Below are 24,014 nucleotides of genomic sequence, written 5' to 3' on the forward strand. Positions count from 1 at the left end.
TGACACTTCCCCCTCACAACCAGCCCCAGCAGAGCAGCGATCATTCCAGCCTGGCAGGTCCGAGGTGGAGCATGGCCTTCCACATATCCAGGATTTTTACTTGGCTACTCGTCATCTCCATCGGAATTGTATTTTTTGTTGTTTTTCAAGAAAATGTATCAGTGAACAAGTAAGTGTGTGCTTTTTCTTATTTGAAAAACTTTTTGAAGGGTTTGTGTTTGGATGATGGGAACTGTTGTCGAAACGGAGGAATAGGTCATTTAAATATTCTTATGTTTTCTCGTCTGATTCAGCTGGAGCATTTTCTCTGGAAATTTTGAGACGAACGCCTCCAAATTGGATAATGAGGAAACCACCGCCACGCCGAATGCCATCAATACCAAAGTGCTTGCCACGTCTGTAACCTCAGCACCCGTCACAGAGAGAGAAAACGTCTCCACTCGCGCCGCCGTTTCCGAGACGCCCATGCCCATCCTCTTGAGAACAAATTTCTCCAAACTTCCCGTGTGGGATTTCGAGGACGTGTATAACCAGGATGCTGCACCTGCTAACACAGTAAGTGCGCTCCATTACACTAAAGAAAAATGAACGCATGAATTTCATTTCTTTTTTTTCTCTCTAGAGGTGCCAACAATCTTTGAGGAATTCCAAGGATGAGAACTTTAAGAAGGCTTTCCTTCCCAACATACGCTTGTTCCTGCACAAGGATAACATTAACATGAGCGAGTGGAACAGACTCTCGCATTTCAACAATCCTTTTGGCTTCATGGGATTCTCTTATAATGGTGAGTCGGCATTTCCAGTTATCGTCAGAGATTTGTCACATGGTTGCCAAAACGTCGTAAAGTCTCAGGAAGGTTGTCATTTTGCTATCATTCGTAGACCCACAAAAGTCTCGGGCCTGAGAAGACACAGAAAGTCTTCCATTTTGGATCAAAGCGGCCATTTTGGGTGATTTTTCGTTTTCATTTCCAGGCCATCAGAATTTTCTGTAAAATTCACCCCCTGAAGCCATTTTTACATAACGACATGAGACTTTGTACACATAACTAAAATTATCAAGGTTAAGCCTGAGAAGACAGCCATTTTGCATTGAAGCAGCCATTTTAGGATCATTTTGGCCATTTCCAGGACCCCCAAATTTTCTAAAAATTTTCTAAAAATCCAAAGCCACCGCCACTCAGTAACAATACCATTTGCTAGACATATCTATTATGAGTAATCTTACCAGTGCCTCAAAGGAAATCTGACATTTTGTTTTGAAGCAGCCATTTTAGGATCATTTCGACCATTTCCAGGGATCTTAGAAAGACAAACTTTGTAACTTTTAAGGATTTTATCCATTTGCTGACAAATTTGAACAAGAATTACGACACCGATGGATGACACTAAATTGCGAGGAATTTTAATTTTTGTTATTGCATGTGGATGGAAGTATAGCTGTAAATAAAACATGAAACTTACACTGCATTTGGGGAAGGTGGGAAGTCGGACTTTTCCGATCTCATACCACTATTTGCCCCACTATTTGAGAAGCACTGACATAACCCAACGTGATTTAGACTTGCGTTAGCCAGAACAACAAACAATTTATCGGAATCAACCATCTTTGTTGTTTATATTCACCTCAAACGCTTTGACATCAGGAATGGGACAATACAAGTGCGATAAATCCGACATCCACCTTCCTTGAATGCAGTATAATAATGTCTTTTCTTTTCTTTCTTTTTTTTTGCCAGATGTAATGTCCGCAGTCAAGTTGATCCCAGAGCCAAAGGAGCCTCTCCTCTCTCCTAAGCCCGACGGTTGCATTCGTTGTGCTGTGGTGGGCACCGCCGGCATCCTGAACGGCTCCAAAATGGGGGAAGAAATCAACGCACACGATTACGTGTTTCGGTAATAGTTTCTTTCTGTTTAGTTTTGGCGACGTTTGGTTGTTTTATTACCTAGCTATTTTATAATAAATATGTATTACATGGATATGAAAACAAAATCTAATTGCCTAGTATTACCGGTGCTTAATTAACCTGCACTAATATAACGCTCTATGTAACGCTAATATAATGCTCTATAATTATGAGTTGTCATGCAATATTATTTCAGTCCATTCTTTTTCAAGTCCAAACGTCAGCAGCGTTCATTTGCAATTGACATTCAGTAAGCTTCAGGATGTTTTAAATAAATATGGCTCAAGGCGCGCACACAATAGAGCCTATGGCAAACTGTATACGCAAACCAGTTTGCCCACATGAGTCGTCGTCCAATACAAACAACTTTCATGTGGGTTTGTCCGGCAGCATACAATGGTGTCGCGATCTATTACGGGAGCAACATCCACCCAAATTGTGAATAATAAATGAACGTGTTACAGCCACCTTAACTGCTGTGTTTTACGGTAGGCACGAAGACTGACAGCAGGTTTCCCAATACTTTAGTCCATGTGTGGTATGTGGATGGAGCTGTCTCCAGGTTGTGACAGTTACACGTGCTGGTATGTGTCTCATCTTGTGAGATTAAAAACCACAAAAAACAACACATGTAAAGCGATTGTATCGGAGATCAAGAATTTTTGTTTTCATATAACAGTTTCACAATGCAAGCGGACAAACGTGTTCTGCCCACCAGACAGGAGAAGTGGCATTCTTTCCTACCTAGGTATGACTATCACGGTGGGTGGTTTGAGTGGGTGAGGGGAGATGGACCCAATTGCTGAGAAACATTACAGGGAGACAAACAGGAAGGGCAATAGAAGGAACTTTATTTTCAAAGACTAATTACAGGACTGGATGGGACGTGAGAAGACTGGGGACCAAGACTTGACCGGGAAAGGGGAAGCAGGTAGCCATGATGGGGCGGGACGTGAGCGGATTGATCACCATGATTGGACTGAACGTGAGGCGACTTGGCAGGGGCGTGGAAAGACTTGGCTGGGACATGGAAAGACTTGGCTGGGACGTGGGTAGACTTGACTGGGACGTGGAGAGACTTGGCTTGAAAGACTTGGATGGGACGTGGAAAAACTTGGCTGGGACGTGGGGAGACATGGCTAGAAAGACTTGGCTGGGATGTGGAGAGACTTGGCTGGGATGTGGACATACTTGGCTGGGACGTGGGGAGACTTGGCTGGGACGTGGGGAGACTTGGCTAGGATGTGGGGAGACTTGGCTAGGATGTGGGGAGACTTGGCTGGGATGTAAGGAGACTTTTCTGGGACGTGGGGAGACTTGGCTGGTAAGACTTGGCTGGGATGTGGGGAGACTTGGCTGGAAAGACTTGGCTGGGACGTGGGGAGACTTGGCTGGAAAGACTTGGCTGGGATGTGGGGAGACTTGGCTGGAAAGACTTGGCTGGGACGTGGGGAGACTTGGCTGGAAAGACTTGGCTGGGACGTGGGCAGACTTGGCTGCGACGTGGAAAGACTTGGCTGGGACGTGGGGAGACTTGTCTGGTAAGACTTGGCTGGGATGTGGGGAGACTTGGCTAGAAAGACTTGGCTGGGACGTGGGGAGACTTGGCTGGAAAGACTTGGCTGGGCCTTGGCAGACTTGGCTGCGACGTGGAAAGACTTTGCTGGGACGTGGAAAGACTTGGCTGGGACGTGGAAAGACTTGGCTGGGACGTGGGGAGACTTGGCTGGGAAGTGGGGAGACTTGGCTGGAAAGACTTGGCTGGGCCTTGGCAGACTTGGCTGCGACGTGGAAAGACTTGGCTGGGACGTGGAAAGACTTGGCTGGGACGTGGGGAGACTTGGCTGGGAAGTGGACATACTTGGCTGAGACGTGGGGAGACTTGGCTGGAAAGACTTGGCTGGGACGTGGGGAGGCTTGGCTGGGACGTGGGGAGGCTTGGCTGGGACGTGGGGAGGCTTGGCTGGGACGTGGGGAGACTTGGCTAGGATGTGGGGAGACTTGGCTGGGATGTGAGGAGACTTGGCTGGTAAGACTTGGCTGGGATGTGGGGAGACTTGGCTGGAAAGACTTGGCTGGGCCTTGGCAGACTTGGCTGCGACGTGGAAAGACTTGGCTGGGACGTGGAAAGACTTGGCTGGGACGTAGGGAGACTTGGATGAAAAAGATTTGGCTGGGACGTGGGGAGACTTGGATGAAAAAGACTTGGCTGGGACATGGGGAGACTTGACTTGGACGTAGGGAGACTTGGCTGGGACGTGGAGAGACTTGGCTGGGACGTGGGGAGACTTGGATGAAAAAGACTTGGCTGGGACGTGGGGAGACTTGGCTTGATGACAACCGACACCAACACAGCACGGCATAACAAGACAAGACAATGCTCCCACACCGCGTGAACAAACACCACTGACTAAATCCACCAACACTAACAAGACACACCTGGGAAACACAATAGGCTGAGGGCACTGATTGGTCACACATAATGAGAAGGGAAGACACACGCAGGTGGACAAGGGTAACGATAACGAGACAAGGAAGACAAACTAGACGAAAGACAACATCAATCCATCCAGCCATTTAAAAAAATAAATAAATAAATAAATACATTTACTGAAGCAACTATCACTTGGCGACATGAAATTTGCTTGGTATGCATGACTGCCATGAGTGGACCCACAAAAAAAATCTCAAGAAGCCACGAAAGCCATGAAAAGACGTAGATATTTTATCCGCCATTTTGTTTGGAAGCGAGTCGTAGTGGGTCAATTTGGCCATTTTTAAGCACCCAGAATTGTTTTTAAATTTCAGCCCCCCGATCCAGTTTCATTTAGTGACATAAAATTTGCTGAACATGTCTAACAAGAGTCAACCCTTAAAAAAATGTCTCGCGTCTGTGTGCGCGATGGAGCACATTGGTAAAGCGATGACTTCACACAAAAAAAAAATCACCAATAACTATAATAATGTGACAGGATGAACGGCGCGGTCACCAATGGTTACGAGGACGACGTGGGGAACAAAACGTCCGTCTACGTCCACACGGCGCACTCTATCACCACGTCTTTGTATCTGTTCAAGAAATACGGCTACAAGTCGGCCCCCCACGACGAGGTAAACCCGCCTTCAATTCCATTCGTTGATTATACTGCCACTCATGCAGCTTGTTTCGCGCAGGGCATCAAATATGTGATGATTCCAGAGGGCATGAGGGACTTCCAGTGGCTACGGGGACTCCTCAGAGGAGAGAGGGTGGAGCTTGGCCCGTACAAAAACAGACGGTGATGAATTTGATTATATATTTGATTGTTTACATTTGTATGATTCTTTTTTTTTTTTTTTAATCTTTCACTTTCAGGCCCCAGACGTACTACACGGGGCAGTACAACGAGAGCCGTTTTTATGTCCTGCACCAAGATTTTCTACGATACGTGCGCAACAGGTAGACCTTCACTTGTTAACTCATTTGCTCCCAAAAACGTATAAATACGTTCTATTTTAAATGTCTGAGGTGTCTCAAAGACGTATTTATAGGTTTTATACTAGAGCATACAGAAGGTTTTGATTCAGCTTCTCAAAGAACGGTTGAAGAAATTGTATTTATTACACAAACGGCGAGCAGGTGGCAGCAGAGTATAAGAGATCAACCAGGGCCATGTTGAAAACAGGCTCATTTCCCCACAGTTTTAAACAGAATTGTGAATATAATGAAACTTAGCTATATTCCACTCCGAATTGCTGCAAAACGGAAACAAGACAGAAATGTACTTTTTTTCTGATGAAAGAAGAGATTTTAAGCTTTCTTTCGGTTAGGTTCCATGTTTTTATAGAACAATCATAGAACACAATATTCTGTGGTCCTTGCAAAATCAGTCCAAATCCAGTAAAACAGCCGGGAGTGAAGGGGACTGCTTCGGTGAAAATGGCAGGGAGTGAATGAGTTAATTATGTTTCATGACTACAACTCCCACTGAAAGCATGTTTTTGCCACTTTTCAGGTTCCTGAAATCTCCTAACCTGAATCGGAAATTCTGGGCAATAGTCCGACCAACCAATGGCGCATTTGCTCTCTTCCTGGCTCTTCACACATGTGACATAGTGAGATATCGTTGTTGTTTTTAAACAATGACGCAAAAATATAAGCTCCTGATCCAATTATTTTCGTTCTACTCAGGTTGACGCATACGGATTCATGACGAGGGACTACGCTAAATACTCCAACTACTATTTCCAGAAGCATGACAAGAGCCGCGTGATTTTCTACGCAAATCACGACTACATCCTGGAAATGAAAACCTGGGAAAACTTGCACAAAAGCAAAATCATGCGACTGTATCAAAGAAGTGAAACGGAACCCCCTCAAAAAACGTAACGGGAAGAATGTCCGAATGGTTTTACTTGACATTTGAAGGGCTCTTTTTAACACTATTTATGTACAGTGTATTATAGGTAACGCTGATTATGTTACCAGTGATTATGGCTGTTATACTGTGTTTTTGCATAGTATTACTTCAAAGGCTTTTCCATTCCACGTAACGCTTGGGTTTGTGTGGTTGGGTCAATGCACGGGTAACATTCTCACGGTAAGTCGTCGTGCTGATGCTTGGGTCGAAAACAGGCTCGCCCAATTGCACACATTCCTGTAGTGAAGAATTCCGAGTTGAGATGCAGGCGGCATTATCTTCATGCATTAGCGTACAAAGATAAAAGGGAAATAACAATGGTCTGTCAAATTATCAAGTTATGCAATGGCTTCAGTTTCAGTTGTGAATCAGAGGTAGCTGGAGTAGTTGTAACAATCATTGTGGGAAATTGCTATATACATGATGTAGGGATGGGCAAGTAATCTTTTTTTTTTTTTGCCTTTTAATTAAATTGAGTGTATTACTCAGGACATTTAATTTTTTTTTTGCACCTTTTGACAGCACATCTTTCTAACAGCATGGCTGCAAACAGTATGTCTACAAAAGTCCAGTTGCGAACTTGGTGACTTTTCAGAACTTTCAAGTGACAATTTTTAGAAATGCAACTAGCGACTTAACTTCCTACTTTAGAAACAGACGACAAAAACTGTTTCAAATATTTTTCAGCAAAGCCATGAAGGGAAAAATAAGAAGCAAAATCAGTTTGGATTGTAAAAGCATTTGAGATTCTATTTTAATTTTGTGGATATCATGGTGTACACAGGCTTCTATGGACGACCAAAAGTGCCAACATTAAATAAATAAATACACCATTAAATAATTAAATAAAAGTGTCATTAATTAATTAAATGTGTCATTAATTAATTAATTTCCCTGTGATTATTTATTTATATATTTATTTATTTATATATTTATTTATTTATTTATTCATTTATTTATTTCTCTATTTAATTATTTCATGGTCGCTGTTTTGCGGTGTTTCGTGAATTTATTTTATCTGTCAAGGTCGCCCGTCAAAGTTAGTGGGCGGGTCCTCACACCTGATTGGTCAACCTGCTCATCAAGTCAAGGCAAATCCATTTCAGAATAGTCAATTGATGCAGTGTTCGTAGCTAGTAAACACAATTGATAGGCTGGGTGGCGCTTTTCACCTAAATAGGTGCGTTTCCATTAGACATTAGATTTACGCTTTCATTAGGTGCTTTTTGAGACGTGCTGCAATGGTAGTTCTTCGCAAAATTTTAACGGAAACACTTTTTTTCCCCCCGCATTTCCTACTAGTCATGTGACTCCGCCCCGTCACGGAGAAAAGGAAGTACAGGATCAGTGGCTCAGCGAGAGGCCACAACGGTGCAAAATGCTCGATTGAACAACTGCTGCAAGTCCAACAACAAACATCACCAAAGCGATCAAAACATTGCAAAAAAAATAAAAATACACACACAAAACAAAATTTGCATTTATGTATGTAAAACGTTACTAACAATAGTAGCAAATTTAAATTCAGCTCAACTTTATTTTGAGAGCACTTAAAAAAATCGCTGCAATGAAAACTGCTGTCGCCAACATGGAATACAAATCAAACATACGAAAACAATTAAAACATTAAATTAACAACATACAAACAGTAAACTCTATCACATTCCAAACGTGTGTACCTAAAAGCCAGCAGATGTCGCTGTTTGACTTGCTGCCCGCGCCACTGCTGTTTCCAGGCATCATAAACAAGACTTCTTAAATCTCCCTGCATCTATCTATAATATTTTTTCTAATAGAATTTGAGATATATTTAAAATCCCTTAAATGTATCAAGTCTAAAACACGCAAACAATTTATTCTCGTGACGTTGCATGATGCGACCGCCTACATGAACTGCGAGATCTCGCGAGAGCTGAGACGGGACATTACGAGAACTACGCCTCAGAAGCAAATTACTCTTCAATGGAAACGCCTACAAGGCAAAATTGTACTTTATCGAAATAAAAGAAATATCGCTTTTATTTTGATGTTGGTTTTGCACAACGACAAGCCTCGATCACTCTATATCAGCAAAAAATCTATCACCATAGCCGCCATGTTGACAACCACTTCAGACCGAAGCAGTCGCTTAGACAAGATTTGAGTGAATCAGGCCTCAGCCCCGCCCACTAACTTTGACGGGCGAGCTTGACAGATAAAATAAATTCACGAAACACCGCAAAACAGCGACCATGAAATAATTAAATAGAGAAATAAATAAATGAATAAATAAATAAATATATAAATAAATACATATATACATAAATAAATAAATAAATAAATAAATACTCACTGAAATTAATTAATTAATGACACATTCAATTAATTAATGACACATTTAATTAATTAATGACACATTTAATTAATTAATGACACTTTTATTTAATTATTTAATGGTGTATTTATTTATTTAATGTTGGCACTTTTGGTCTTCCATAGGCTTCCACCCATATTCAAAATCATTCTTTTTAGATTCATTGGAAACGGCCCGACTCTGCCACTGACCCCCAAGACAACACAGCATGTGATGTCCAACTCTTCAAACAAGGATAAACACCGCAGAAAATGGAGGGATGAATCTAATCCCACACCGGTCTGACGTTTATTTGCTGTTTGCTACATTCAAATTTAAAGGCGCGTCACTGAGGAGGAGCTAACAGCGAGGATGACGCAGTAAACCAGGAAATGACATTCCTCCCAGCATGCTTTGCGCCGCAAGAATTATTTTAAGGTTTTATACTTCTTATTTCGTAAACTTTGATTATAACCTCATCATATCCTTTTTGTATAAACGTTATTCTATCGAGTACGATGTTTTGAGTGAGTGTTAAAACGTGTCGTAAACACACCGTTAGTTTAAGTTGTATCTATTGCAATGACCTCGCCGTGCCTAAGTCGAAGAAGTCAGTACACTCTTGTTTCTCTTCAGATCGTATAAATCTTTCGCCTTTTACTAAAGATTTCCGTGGGGAGGAACAACAAGAGTTTTTACCAATTTTTTGATGCCCTGCGAAAGCGGGGCTTTCTATCTGGTTAAAAGCAAAATACTTTGTGGCAGAAGACAACATTCATAAGACGAGTGCTTAGTTGTGAAGCACGAATGTGTTATTTAGGCCAGTGTATCGCTTTCGCCATCTCAAGTTTAACTCTAGTCCTCGAGGCACACTATCCAGACGGTTTTCCATGTCTCCCTAGTCCAGCGTAGCTGATGAGCTGTCGTTGGAATCAGCTGTGTTGGAATAGGGAGACATGAAAACAGGCTGGATAGTGTGACCCGAGGACCAAGGTTGAGACACACCAGCGGCACCCACCACCACCCCACTCGACTAAAAATAATTCTTACTTTGTTCATTTAATTTGTCTCATTAAATAATTGGTTTGTTGGTTTAATGTATTTTTTAATTGCACGTTTAACATTTTTATTTAATTATATTTAAATTTATATCGGTTTCATGTAGTTTTTAAAAAGTGCACATTTAACATTTTTATTTCGTTTACATAATTGTTTAACCGATACGTGCATTCATCCATCTTCTGTACTTCTAATCAAATTAATTCTAGATAATACAATCCAAATTTATAGTGCATCACTTTATGATTAAAATTGTAAAATGACATACATTTTAATTGATAATAATAATTATTTTCATTTTCAGAATCGAGTGAGAGACCCAAGCACAAAACTTTTCTTCGGTAAACAAAACTGCTCACCCTCCCCGTCAAAAGGTCTTTGTCGCCCCCTGCAGGTTACATTCATTACGACCCACAAAACTTCAAAGCTCATTCGCCATTTTGAGCCGTTCAAATGCTGAGGTTTGTGTTTTTTGGCTGTCAAGCTTGTCAGTAACCTGATGCATACAAGATACAACTAGCAGAAGAAGATGACTATGGAGTAAGGTATGGATTAAGATACAGAAAGAATTGTACCTAATTTACAGTCAAAATGATGATTATTATTTTTTTCATTTGTACTTAAATACATTCTATAATCTGTAGGCCTACCATTTTAAAAGGTTATTATTTAACTAGACCACACAGAACTTTCATATATGTAAACATAGTAAAAAAAATAAAAAAAATAAAAAAAAGACATTCATTGGCAGACAATATGAAATGTGGGGCCTCTGATAAGGAGTTGAGAAACACAATTAGGTTGGCATGCAAATGATCAGGAAATGGCACATTTTTACTAAGTCTGTCAGGCGTCTTCAAAGTATTTCTCAATTGACTGTTTTGTGCTTTTATGACAATTAGGAATGTCAAACTCTTACTTAACAGGAAGTGAAAAGAATTGTGATTTTCCTGAAGTGACATAAAGAGGGCACTGTGTGATCATGACGTCATCATCCGCCATGTTGGATGTAGCACACAGCTAAAAGCATCATAGGAAAGGTAAGCCAGGATTAACATGGTTCAAAAGGCCGACAACCCGTCGCTCGTTATTATGGTCTGCGTGACCACATACTGATTTTCCTCGGTGTGTAATCAACCTCCATTGTTTACCGGAATCTATAATTAGCACACTGCTGAGTTTCACTGTCGTTAGTACTGCCTGACTGTGCTTTATTTTGAAAAGCTGTCTGCATGCAACCCAAAATACTACCTATACATAATGTTTAACAGAAAACATTATATCTTTTCCACAATAAAACAGTTCCCAGGTGTCTAATAACATGTGCGACCCCCAACATAACAAAAATTAGACATATTTTTCTAGCATATTTCATGCCACGGTCAAAATCAGACCTCATCTTTCCCACACTTACTGCTTTGCTAATAGATTGGAAAACCTGGCTTTCGTTACCTGCCAGCATTTGGGCATCTTCAGCTTGTTATCACCCAAGACCATGAAAACAAACACAATTCTCACATACCACTTTGAGACAACCAAGCAAAACATGACGACATTATCATCAGAAGCTAATGCTAATCTGTGCTAATACTGCAGCTCTACTTAATTAAACTTTTGGCTTTGAAATGCTATTGCTTTGACCGATGCGTCAAAGTGGTTCTTTTTACTCTGGAAATTTGACGACTTGTGCCTTTCTGGTTATTGATTGCCATACACTGTGACGTTACAAAACTGCTAGCATACGGAGTAGACATATTTTCAGAAGTAGATAACTAAAAATGTATTTATTCAATTAATTACACACTTAAAGAGTAGACAGTCACTCCAGAAACCCAATAATTGGCATACAAGCAATTAAAAAGTTATATTTTGCAGTGGACTTCTTACATCCGGTTTAATTCTGAAACGCCGGAAGTTGCTGCTTCCACTGTTCGCCTACGTTGATGCTAACCGAAGGAAGCGTCCAGCTCGCCCGCATTCCTCCTCTGTCGACAGCCTGGCTGGGGCAGAGTGAGACACAGGAAGAAAGGAAGCCATTAAAGAAGAAAACGTCAAAAGATTTTTTTTTGTGTTTGTCTTCCCAGCAGCCCCAAAGCGACCTGGATTTTTATAAATCAGGAGTCGTCGACTCTTACGGGACCGTGTGACCAAATATGGGCCGTGACTAAATAACTAGCACGTCAGGATTGTGGACTTTTGGACCCGAAGAGAAGAGCGTCATTAAGCAGTAGCAACAACAACAACAACAACAACAACAAAAAACGGCCTTTTTTATTCCATCTCGTCGGTAATATAGAGTAAAAAGAAGAAAAGCTTCGGTGAAACGACCTCCAACCTTTTCCACCGTGGATATCCTATGTGTGTGTTGTTTTAATATCAAGATGGCTGATGACAGCAGCTAGCCAGTATAACAAGGACAGCGGATCGACGTCGACTTTTAATATCCTCATATTTTTATATTCTATCATTGGAATAGTTACATAAATATATTTAAGAAAATAATGTATTTGTTGTATGCAAGCAAGGGCCGCGTTTGTGACGAAAGTGCGGTTTAAAATGTGTACCTGTGCTACAAAATGGTGAGGTGAGTCGCTTCGCTTTTATTTCCCCCCCCCCCCCCTACGATTGTCGTCGAGATAAGTCGATTAAAATATGTTGTTGGTCGACGGCGGCGGAGAGAGCAGGCGAATAAGCAGGACGCCGGAATAAGATTTAAATAATACATAATAATTGTATTTTTTGTGTGTGTGTGGAGGCGGGGGATTATTCGATCGATGGGTGTCGAAGCAACATTCCTGCGGATCCTTAAAGCTAAATAAAAGCTCTTTTGTTCCGTAGCTTCGACTGGAGCCCTTAAAAAGCGACAACTATGCAGTGAAACCGCATCCAAAGCGACGGCCCGGCTATGAATTTATGATTTCTCCATCTAATAAGATTAGTAGGCCCTTTTGTTTTCGAGTGGAAAGTGCCAGAGAGAGCCGCGGCCTTGTCTGTATGTGTGTGAGTGTGTGGATTATTATTCATCTCATGGAAATGGCGTTTCACGTCAAAACGAAACGGAGGCGTTATTAATCGGAGTCTGTTGTGGGTCCGTGGTGCGTTCACGGCCGTTGTGTGCTTAACCGAGCCGAGCCGAACCTCCTGTGCTGCTTCGTTCGTTTTTTTTTCGGCTGAAAAAAAAAAAGTGACTGTTAAAGGTTCAGAGTCAGGTAGAAAAAAAAGTGTTAATCAGGGTGTGGGAGCAGGTTAATGAATCAAGCACTAGGCAGCTGTCAGTGCACTTGCAGGAGGTCCTGTGCTCATTTGCATATTGGGCTGCACCAGGTTTAGTTATCTGTGCCTTGTTTGGATTCCAAGGTTTTACCTGCAGGCTGCTGCTTCCTGTAGGCCACACACACAAAAACCCGCCCTGTGTGTGTATGTGCGAGCGCGTGTGTCACAGTTTACAGTAATCTTGTAACGTCAGCCTCACTGTGTGTGTTCTCCTTTGGTCAGTTTTCCGGAACTTGCTGCAGCAATAACTAACAAGTCAGGGTGTCAGCGCAGAGGTAAACGCACACTTTCTGGACAGCGTCAGGTTTTTTTTTTTCAGAGAAGGGTGGTGTGGGCGGGAGGCTCGGGTTTCGTGAGAACACGCAGACCGAAACCCAGAGAGGCGTCGTCGTACGCCTTTTCCCCGCCGCCATGGCGTCCGACATGGCCGAGACGTGGAAGAACTGCTTCGAGGAGGAGCTCATCTGCCCCATCTGCCTGCACGTCTTCTCCGAGCCCATCCAGCTGCCCTGTAAGCACAATTTCTGCAGGCCGTGCATCAGTGAGGCCTGGGCCAAGGACTCCACGCTGGCCCGCTGCCCCGAGTGCAACCACGCGTACAGCCAGAAGCCCAGCCTGGAGAAGAACCACAAACTGTCCAACATCGTGGAGAAGTACAACGCCCTCAGCGTGGAGAAGGCGTCGGCGCCGCCGCCCCAGTGCATCCTGTGTCGACGCGGCCCGCCGCTGCCCGCCGTCAAGGTGTGCCTGCGCTGCAACGCGCCGTGCTGCCAGTCGCACGTGCAGACGCACCTGCAGCAGCCGTGCTCGGCGCTCGGGCACCTACTGGTGGAGGCCGAGGCGGTCAAGGCGTGGACTTGCCCGCAGCACGACGAATACCGGCTTTACCACTGCGAGGCCGAGCAGACGGCCGTGTGCCAGTACTGCTGCTTCGCCCGCTGCCACCCCAGCCACGGGCATGCCGTCGCTGACGTGGAGATGCGCCGCAATGACATCAGAGTAAGACGTTCACACGCTCACCACAGACACTTTTAAACTGCTTTTGGCCAGGGCTATTGAGGTTACTGTCAACCTGCTACAATAATATATTATTGTAAAGTTTCTTTACAATAATATATTTTATGCAGCCCCACTAGTATCAACTCGGTATTTTAATAATATTGAATATGAGTTTTATGAGTATTTTAATATGAGAAACTTGGCAACACTCACAGTCAACACGAAAGGTAATTTCTTCAAAATATTTTATATGATTTGTATTTTAGGTCTTTTCATCAATCTTAAAGACTTAACTCATTCGCTCCCATCCATTTTAAGTGAAGCAACCCCTTTGGTCCCGGCTGTTTTACTAGATTTTGACAGATTTTTGCAAGGCCCACACAATATTGAGTTCTATTGCTATAAAAACATGAAACCCTCCAAAAGAAAGATTAGCATCTCTTCTTTCATCAGGAAAAAAATATATTTGTATCTGTTTCCATTTTGTAGCAATTAGCTACAGTAAGTAATAATAATGAGCGACCAACCATGGCTCACCTGTTTTGTGAAGCTGAATCGCCATTGGTTGTTACCTGAGCTACCGCTGACGAGTACCAAAACCAGGAAGTAGGTTGCTAGCTAACTCACAGTTTGATAAACAACCACAGTTAACAGTTCATTCTCCGTGATAGATAAGTGCGATATGCCTCCACAACATTAGATGGCGCTAAGGAGCCAAGACTTGCAACACAGCAAAAATATGGAACAATACTAGTTCCTTTTTTTTTTTTCTTTTTTTTTTTTATAAAGCAATTTATGTTTTTGACTCAGTAAAACGTAGCATATATTGCTAATAATGATACAATGATACAAACAATAATGATTCTTTTTGTACCTTTTTTGACTCGGTGATACGTAGCATATATCGCTAATGATTCTCATTATACCTTATGTTGAGTAGCCATCTGATTCCGACTTTTATCTGCGTCATCTTGAGATGTTTACCATCCGTCTCGCTCTGGTATTCACCCCACAAGGAGCTTTCAAGCACCTGCTTGTCGACTTCAACTGGAATCTTCCATCCAGCTGCTGTTTGTTGTCAAGCCGGCTAGCTAGCTCAGCCTGTGGGTAACGTTAGCTATTCCGCCATTAAAATGGCTTAATAGAGGAAGCACAAAAATATGTAGATAGGTGCTGGTCTGACACGATCAATAAGTGCTTTTGTGCGTTTACGGCTGAATCGCACCCACATAAAAGCTATCACTTTGTGTCGTCGCCAAGCAGCAACAAGCACATTTAAATTGCGGCCTTGAAACGGTCACATTTCATTGACTGAAAGGCCGGAATATGCATCCAGCTTGCTGCGGTCGTCCTTGTCATCTGTCGGAATGCCACACAATGCAGCGACGGAGGGTGCGGGGCTGCGGGTGGCGGGGACAATGAGGGTCCCTCATTGTGAAGGAGGAGGGGCGGGCTTATCTCGCCGGCACAGGTGCATCCTTGCTCGGGGATCGCCAGCGAGGGGATTATAGTGATTCGTCACTCGATTGTGTGGATTTTAAAATTTTTTAAATGACATATCGGTTTCCTGCCGTTTCGAACCCCTCCCCCCTTTACACATGTGCATATTTTTCTAAGGTGTGTGTGTGTGTGGGGGGGGGGATTAGTCAGAGGGGGAAACGTGAGGCGTCGACTGACTCATGACACCGGCTTTCGGTGTCAACCCTCTTGTACTTCCTGTCGCTATGAGTCAGCAGGAGGGGTGACGGGGGTTACAGTCGGGGGTGTGGTTGCCCATCTGAACTCTAAAGCCAGGCCCCCCCTCAAAAAAAAATACCCTTTGCCATTTTTTTCCTACATTATTAATAGTCTGGATGGTCTCTAATTAGAACCCACTGAATTATTTAGTGCTGAATATTTACATTGCATTACCGTTCTGCATTCATGCACATTGATATGAGGGTCTACTTAGCATATATTTGCATATTCACCAAATCCGCTATGGTTCTTATATGCCAGCCTTGCCTTTAAGATGAATAACAGTTGATTCGAGCTGTGTCGGCCATCTTTAATATGATTTTGACTCCTCGCTTCGCCGTCCCCATCCCCCTCACCTCCATTAGCCCCGCACATCAAATTCACCTCCCTCCCAGGCGCGGCCAGACCTTCCCCGTGGCCCCCTGCCCCTGATGGAAAAGCCACTGTGCTGAAATGACAGCGAAAGATTGGGACCACCCAACCCCCCCCTCTTGACCCCCACTGCCCGATCCCACCCACCTATCCATAGCTCCAACCTCCTTCTGCTAAGCTTCTTCTACTTCGACCCGGACGTTTTTTCCTGCTCGCGGCCCGACTCAGTCAGTCAGCACAACCAGGTCACAGTCCTGCTTGTAACATGGCAACCGTGTGTGTGTGCGTGCGCGCACGTGATATCTAGGCCAGTGGTTTCCAATCAGGGAACCGATGATAAAATCAGCTGTTTGCCGAGTGGCCAGCCACGTCGCACTCCCGCGATCCTGATTTCCACGCACTGACATGGCTTGTTGTTAGCATGCTAGCGTGCTACACACTGAGGTAGCGAAATAAGAATAAAGATGGGCCCAGGGAACACAGAGGCAGGTCTGTGCGCTGGCATTAGCATTTAGCTGCAAGCGCTAATGTGGCTGCAAAGGGGGGGGAGGTTGTTCGCTTGAATCTGGATCAAGTTGATGCCGCTACTATATCTTGTTTCGTTTTTGTTTATTGAATTGACTGAATTTTATATGAAAATAGTGTAGAACCTTTAAGAGGTGGACTGATTATATCATCACCGATAAATCAACATCAGGTTCAATACACATTTATTTATTTTTTGGGGCTGTGGAGATTCATATGGATGAAAAAAAAATATATAGTTAAATATCCAATTTTAGAATATTTAATTGATTATTTTCCCATTTTGCTTTTAGAAAAATGTACAAAAGTTTTGGTTGCCCTTCTGCAGGGTTTCCCCCAGTGCTTTCAAAGCTTGGTGGACTGCCAGGCTTTTTTTTTTTTTTATTTAAATAATTTTCAATAATACTACAGTGTAAAAATAAGTAGACACCACTGTTAAATTAACGTTAACGTTCTAGGGCTGTGCAATTAATCAAAATTCAATTACAATTTCAATTATTACACTCCACAGTAGGGGCTGCACGATATTTGAAAATCATGTGATATATTTGCTGAATGTAGTCATTACTGATATTATTGCAATATTCAACATGTACCTAAAGTAGTGACATTTTTATTTGCTAATGATAGAATTACATTTTTTTTTCATGCAGCAAAATAAGAAAACTAAATATATTCTTAGTTATTTAATTGTAATTACCTCTCGATAATGTTCAACTGTTGGATCGCGGTGCATATTTTAGTTAGCGACTGGTCAAATTCAAATAAAAGCATAAAATTCCATATGAAACATTGCATGTCTTTGCGATATGCATATTGCATGGGCTAATAACGTGATATCAATATTTTTTCAAAATATTGTGCAGCCCTACTTCAGTTATAAAATGTGCATAATCGTCAAAAATTAGTAATGTTAATTTTGAGTTGCTTGAATTGTTTCAATTGATAAATTTGCACATTTTTATATTTTTCGTCAAAAAGAACTTGCATAATTAGTGTTTTAAAGAATTTTATTTCTTATTTTTTATTGTAACCAAAATAATTGTGAATATTTTCTTCATAATCGAGCAGCCCTATGTTAACCCGTTGTAGACATGTCAAATTACGTTTCTTGCCAGTTATTAACTCATTTTCTCCCAATAACGTGTAAATACGTTTTTGTTTTAAGTGTCCCAAAGACGTATTTATACGTTTTTTTCCGTTTTTTTTTTGTTTTGTTTTTTTAATGCTAGTGCTACAGAAGGCTTTGGTGCAACCTCTCAACTGCAAAGAACGGTTGCAGAAATGGTAGTTATTACACAAACGGCCAGCAGGTGGCAGCAGAGCAAAGGAGATCAACCAGGGCCATGTAGAAAAAAAAAGCTAAATTACTTACAATTTTAAATAGATTTGTGAAAACTGATGAAACTTAGCTCTCTTCTAATGCTAATTGCTACAAAACGGAAACAGATAGAAACATACTTTTTTTCCTGATGAAAGGAGAGACTTTATTCTTTCTTTTGATAGGTTCCATGCTTTTATAGCAATAGAACACAATATTCTGTGGGCCTTGCAAAATCAGTCAAAATCCAGTAAAACAGCCGGGATTGCTTCTGTGAAAATGGCTGGGAGTGAATGAGTTAATAATGTCCTCCTCCTTTCAAAATAGAAATAAACAAAAATGTACAAATACTGTAACCCATCCAATCACACTCGGTCACATTCATAATTTACGCAACTGCTTCTCTCACCGGTTGCTCATGATATCCAGCACCTTGCACAACAACAATAATCAGGACTAGAAATGAAAAGCATTCCATCATCATCGCCTCGCATTCTCTCTCCCATTCTGAAAACATGGCCATGTTTTTAGCGGGGCCACTAAAACGGGAGGGGAAATTTTCCTGCCTGCTTATGTCGCTTCATTTATCAAGTCAAACCCCCAACACACGCACTTATGCAAGCACGAAACAGCTGCTGGTTGCCATGACAGCGTGGTCCTCCCCTCCTGCGGGGATTGTGCGTGTCGGATGGGGACCAACTAAGCCGGGGATGGAGGGAGGGGGAAATGTTGCGGTGTTTAAAGACCTTCTTCCTTCTGTTTTCTTGTACTGTCACCTTGCAGCAAAGCCTACTGAGGCAGCAGGAGCGCGTGGAGGACCGCGTGCAGGAGATTGAGGAGCAGCTATGCAAGTTGGACTCGGACAAGTGCGTGGTGGAGGTGCGTTTGCACGTGGCGGACAATGCATGTGGAAATGATTGACTTGCCATTTTGAGAACAAAAAAGATATGTATTAATTCATATAGTGTCCTCATAAGTTGAACGAGTCATTTTTAGAATACAGTGTTCCCTCGTTTATTGCGGGTTCATCTTTCGCGGCCTTGCTGGATTTTTTTTATAGCATTTTGTTTTTTTGTTTTTTTTGTTTGTCTTTTTTTTGTTTTTTTTAGCAGCGTGCTTAGCATAAATGATGAATGAAAAAGCATTCACAATAAACTAAAAATCATATCAAAATAAAAAAACATTATATATATATATATATATATGTGTATGTATATGTATGTATATATATATATATATATATATATATATATATATATATATATATATATGTGTATGTATATATGTATATATATATATATATATATATGTATGTATGTATGTATGTATACAGTGTATATATATATATACTGTGCTGTGTTACTAATAAGTGAATTTAAAAAAAAAAAATACTTTTAATGGAAAAAATGACTAAATGAAAACAAAAACAAATGATGAATGAAAAAGTATTCATAATAAACTAAAAATCATACCAAAACAAAAAAACATATAATAAATTAAAAAATATACATATATACTGTGCTGTGTACTGTAATAAGTAAAAAAAAAAAAAAAAAAAAAGCTCTTAATAGGAAAAATGACTGTGAATGAAAAAAAAACAAATGATGAATGAAAACGCATTCATTATAAACTAAAAATCATGCCTAAATGAAAAAAACATATATATGAAAAACTATATATATATATATATATATATATATATATATATATATACTGTAATAAGTACATTAAAAAAATAACACTTTTAATAGAAAAAATGACTGTAAATGATAAAAAGAAACAGATTAATGTAAAAGCATTCATAACCTAAAAATCATACCAAAATGAAAAATACAAAAAATGAAAAAAAAATATATACTGTGCTGTATACTGTAATAAGTACATTTAAAAAAAAACATACTTTTAATGGAAAAATGACTGTAAATGAAAAAACAAAAAAAACAAATGATGAATGAAAAGGCATTCATAATAAACTAAAAATCATACCAAAATGGAAAGACATATATCATAAATGGAAAAAATATATATACAGTGCTGTATACTGTAATAAGTACATTTAAAAAAAAACAACGTACTTTTAAAAGGAAAAAAATAACCTAAGTGAAAAAGCATTTATAATAAAGTAAAAATCATATCAAAACAAAAAAGAATAAATTAAAAAAAAATATATAATTAACGGGATTTTCTTTTTCTTCTTTTTTTTTTTTTTTTTCTAATTAATGTGGATTTCCATTATTGCGGGTAGTTTTTGGAACATAACACCCGCAATAAACGAGGAAACAGTGATGCTGTAGGATAAAATGTGTAAAAAAAAAAAGAAGAAAAAAAGTGAAGCGCTTTCCGATGCATTGGCATTGCGCAACCCAGCCTCCATTTTGCGTTGCCATTCACACTTTGGCCTCCTCCCCCCGCAAGGACCGCGTGCTGGAGCTGAAAGAGGACGTTCGCATGCAGTACCAGCGCATGCACCAACTGCTGGAGGAGGACCTGGGCCGCACGCTGGAGGCGCTGGAGCGGGCACAAGCGCGCTTCTGCCAGGAAAACGCCGCCCAGGTCCTGGCGCTGGGCGAGCAGCGGCACGAGGCGCACAAGCTGCTGAGCGCCATCAACACGGCGTTCGGCAAGGCGGAGGAGCTGGCGTTCATGAAGAACACCAAGCCCGTCAAGATCCTCACCGACAGGTACGAGGGCTTGCGCGTCTTACTGGTTGTCGTCGGGGTCTCATCGGGAATGTTTTGTAGGTCTCAGGCGTGTGTGGGAAGCACTCTGGCCCCCTACAAGGTCGGCAATCTGAACGCCAAGCTCTTCCTCTCGGAGATCTCCAAACGGGAGAAGAGCTTGAAGAGAACGTTGGAAGGTACACGGTCTGATCTTTGTTTTTGTTGCCTTTACCAGGGAGTAATAGTGACATACACTACATAGCACATTCTTACAACTACGGCTGTCACAAATATTTTTATCATTGATTGTGCTATCAATTATTCAATCGATTACTTGGGTAGCCCTCCCCCCCCTTTTTTTTTTTTTCCCTTCTAGAAAATGTCTGATAGTGGTAACGCGCTTCTAAACTGGGGCTGCTCGACCATGAATTTAATCCCAATTAATTTGCTAATAATTGAAATCAATCATTTGTTTTTTGGTACAAAACACAAAAGTGTTTAAACATTTAAAATAAGTTTGTTTGTTTTTAAATACGAATGATGCAGGTTTTTTTTGTTTTTTTTTAACCAAGATTTATTAAATGAGTTATTTTAAAATTTTTAAAAAAGGTGCAAATGTATATGTTTAAGCAACTCAAAATTATTAATAAGCTTTCATTTTTGTTTGCCATTAGGCTACTTTTGTAATACCGTCTAGTTTATACAGTAATCTGCTTGCGGCATGGGAGCATCAAGATGGCCGTCCTGTGACTTCAACGGCTTGCACTAGCGTGTATGGGCTATCGGCTATCCAGTCAGATATACAGGAGAAGTTGGTGCTCTGTTTTTTGGAATATTTTTTTTTTTCTGTTTTTTGGATTTTTATTTTTTTTTGTTTTTTTTGGGGGGGGATTTTTTTTTTCTGTTTTTTGGAATAATTTTTTTTCCCCCTGTTTTTCGGAGTAATTTCTCTTTCTGTTTTTCGGAATTTTTTTTTTTTTTTTTTTTATGACAGGAAAAAATATTCAATAAACAGAAAAAACAAAAACAGAAAAAAATCTACCGATACTCAAAAAAACAAAGCTCCCCCCCAAAATTAGTCAGAAAAACAGGAGTTTTTTATTTTTCTTTCTTTCAAGTGAATGCAATACGCTTCCGTAAAAAAGCAACATATTCTGTGTTGACGTGTTCTCTTGTCTCCCCCTCAGCTCCCCTCACCCCTCCCTCCACCTTCCTGCAGTCCGTCCCGGCCTTCCCAAGCGGCCAGAGTTCGACCTCGGGAACGGAGAAACGGAAACATTCCGCCGCCTTCCCGGACGGAAACTCGGGCAAAACGGGCGCGGCCAATTTCAAAGACGCCTCCTCCTCCTCCTCGTCTTCTTCTTCCTCGAGCAAGCAGCCCTACCTGGGCTCCTCCTCCTCCGGAGAGGGCCAGTCGGCCAACCAGCCGTGCGGCCCGCCTCACATCGCGGACGGCGCCAACCACCATTTCGGCTCCTCGCACTTCCCCCCCGGCGGCGGCGGCGGCGGGGGCGCCACCGGGGGCTCCTCGCACTCCTCCCAGCAGGCGGTGCTGCCGCAGTACGGCGGGCGCAAGATCCTGGTGTGCACCATGGATAACTGCTACTGCTCCGGCGTGCCGTCCGTGTCGGGCCACCGCGGCCACCCGCCGTACCCGCGCTCGGGCTCCTTCCCGTGGGTCAGCGCCCAGGACTACCCCCCGCCGCCCGGACTGGCCTCCGGGGGGCCGTCCATGCAGGGCCTGGCGGTGCGCGACTGGATCGACGCCTCGCAGTCGCACAGACACGCCGACTTCTACGGGCTGTACGGGCAACCGTCAACAAAGCACTACGTCACCAGTTAACACACACAGCAAAACATATGACAACACCCCTAAAAACATACGGATTGCAGATGACATGATTTGGGGGAAAACACCAATGTACTACTAACCAATACTTTGGCGCCATCTTGTTAAGAAAGAGCGCACAAATTGAATAATTCCATAATGGTGTACCACAAAAATGCAGGTGATTACTTTCGATTGCTTTAAAGCCGTTATAGCCTACACACATTTAAACTACACGGACACCTCTAGAGTACAATGTATACACATTCGGGGGCAGGGTTGATCGCTTTTTATTTTTAATTTTTTTTCGGTCAATGTAAAATGTTTAAAAGAAAACCTTAAAAAAAAAAAAAAGCATAGCAGCCATTTTAAGAGACTGAGGGAGGAGACAGAAGGGAAGTTGTATTTTTATTTATAGAGCGAAAAATGGAAATTAACTTTAAATGGGTGGGATAAAAAAACAAAAAAGTTTCTCAAATGTTTCTGGTTTCGCGTCCACCAAGGTCAGTTGCCTTACGTCGTCGGATTTTTCATTTTTGAGTCCCCTCCTTCGCTGCACTTGTTACTGCTTCCCAGGCTCTTCCACCCAATACCCACAATGCACTTGGAGGACACTTTTCCATTATTTTTCACCACGGGAAATAAGAGACCAGACTGGCAGGACAGACCAAACCAATCAAGCGTTGACTAGAAGAGGATCCGACGACGCCATCTAACGTACTTCCTTCAGGGCGACGATGTCACTTCCTCTCAATAAGCACACACACTCACATGTACGCGCGCGCAATAGCTCTTGGCTTCCTCTTTGCAGCTGTAAGCGTGCAAAGGAAGAGATTTTTTTTTTTTTAAGCACTCAGAAGAAGAGGCAATGTATGCAGTTAAAAAAAAAAAAGGAGTGTATGATGATCTACTTTTTCTAAAAGAACGAGAATGAACTGGTCAGCCTTCTTGCATAGAAGCCATTAAGGACATTCGATTTTAAGAGAAAGGACAAAAAAAACAACTTGAAAGTATCTTTTTTTGTAAATATTTTGTGAAATGGAAAAATGACACGTGTTTTGGAGAATTCCAATAAAGAAAGGAATTTAAAACGTTTCTGTCTGGTTGATTAAAGTGTACCAAATGATTAAAATCAAAAGAATGTTTCATACAACCGACAAGTATTTATATACTTATCATGAATAGTTTTTCAAAGAAAAAAAAAAAAAAGTGAAAATGACAGCGCAGTTACTCAGGTAACGACCAATCACGGCTCAGCTTGTGAACAACAGCTGAGACATGATTGTTCGTTAACTGAGCAAATGTGATGTCATTTTCAGTGGACGGCAAGTGGCAAAATGACCGGCCCCAGAGATGGATAAAAACAAGTAGGTTTTAATGCTTAATTCATATTACAAAAACGCAACATTCATCACAATGTAGTAGTACCATGTCTAGACTAGTGGGGGCGCATGGAACATTGTAAATATAAAGTTGGACTGTCCTTCCGTGAAATTAAGCTGCAGGGTTAGCATTAGCTTCTGATTAAAAATGTTCGACTAAGTTGTCTACGTAGGGGTGGAGCGTTATTACTAACAAATGGCAGTGACTTGGTGATGAAA

The 24,014-nt window shown here is 41.6% G+C and overlaps 2 protein-coding genes and 1 non-coding gene across 5 annotated transcripts; all 3 read left to right on the forward strand.

The window, feature by feature from the left end:
* On the forward strand, positions 1-6,798 carry LOC144004933 (alpha-N-acetylgalactosaminide alpha-2,6-sialyltransferase 2-like). The gene is made up of 9 exons (XM_077502653.1): positions 1-169; positions 294-555; positions 623-785; positions 1,740-1,896; positions 4,880-5,018; positions 5,082-5,185; positions 5,263-5,346; positions 5,903-6,002; positions 6,079-6,798. Exons 1-9 carry the CDS (start codon positions 72-74, stop codon positions 6,274-6,276), a joined length of 1,305 nt encoding a protein of 434 aa, XP_077358779.1. The 5' UTR covers positions 1-71; the 3' UTR covers positions 6,277-6,798.
* A 2,457-nt stretch (positions 6,799-9,255) lies between these two features.
* On the forward strand, positions 9,256-9,369 carry LOC144005632 (U5 spliceosomal RNA). Its single transcript, XR_013279632.1, has one exon. It is a non-coding gene; the product is annotated as a U5 spliceosomal RNA (small nuclear RNA).
* A 747-nt stretch (positions 9,370-10,116) lies between these two features.
* LOC144004775 (E3 ubiquitin-protein ligase TRIM8-like) lies at positions 10,117-23,506 on the forward strand. 3 transcript variants are annotated; one of them, XM_077502292.1, is made up of 7 exons: positions 10,117-10,243; positions 10,625-10,738; positions 11,783-13,970; positions 18,709-18,804; positions 20,341-20,606; positions 20,667-20,782; positions 21,773-23,506. In XM_077502292.1, the coding sequence occupies exons 3-7, from the start codon at positions 13,383-13,385 to the stop codon at positions 22,426-22,428; spliced, it is 1,722 nt and encodes a 573-aa protein (XP_077358418.1). In that variant the 5' UTR covers positions 10,117-10,243; positions 10,625-10,738; positions 11,783-13,382; the 3' UTR covers positions 22,429-23,506. The 3 variants fall into 3 exon arrangements, with proteins under 3 accessions (XP_077358418.1, XP_077358420.1, XP_077358419.1); XM_077502294.1 differs by having other exon boundaries at positions 13,194-13,970; XM_077502293.1 differs by lacking the exon at positions 10,625-10,738 and having other exon boundaries at positions 10,156-10,243.
* Positions 23,507-24,014: the final 508 nt, after the last annotated feature.

This window comes from Festucalex cinctus, chromosome 17 (assembly GCF_051991245.1).
Source record: "Festucalex cinctus isolate MCC-2025b chromosome 17, RoL_Fcin_1.0, whole genome shotgun sequence".
Classification (NCBI taxonomy): domain Eukaryota; kingdom Metazoa; phylum Chordata; class Actinopteri; order Syngnathiformes; family Syngnathidae; genus Festucalex; species Festucalex cinctus.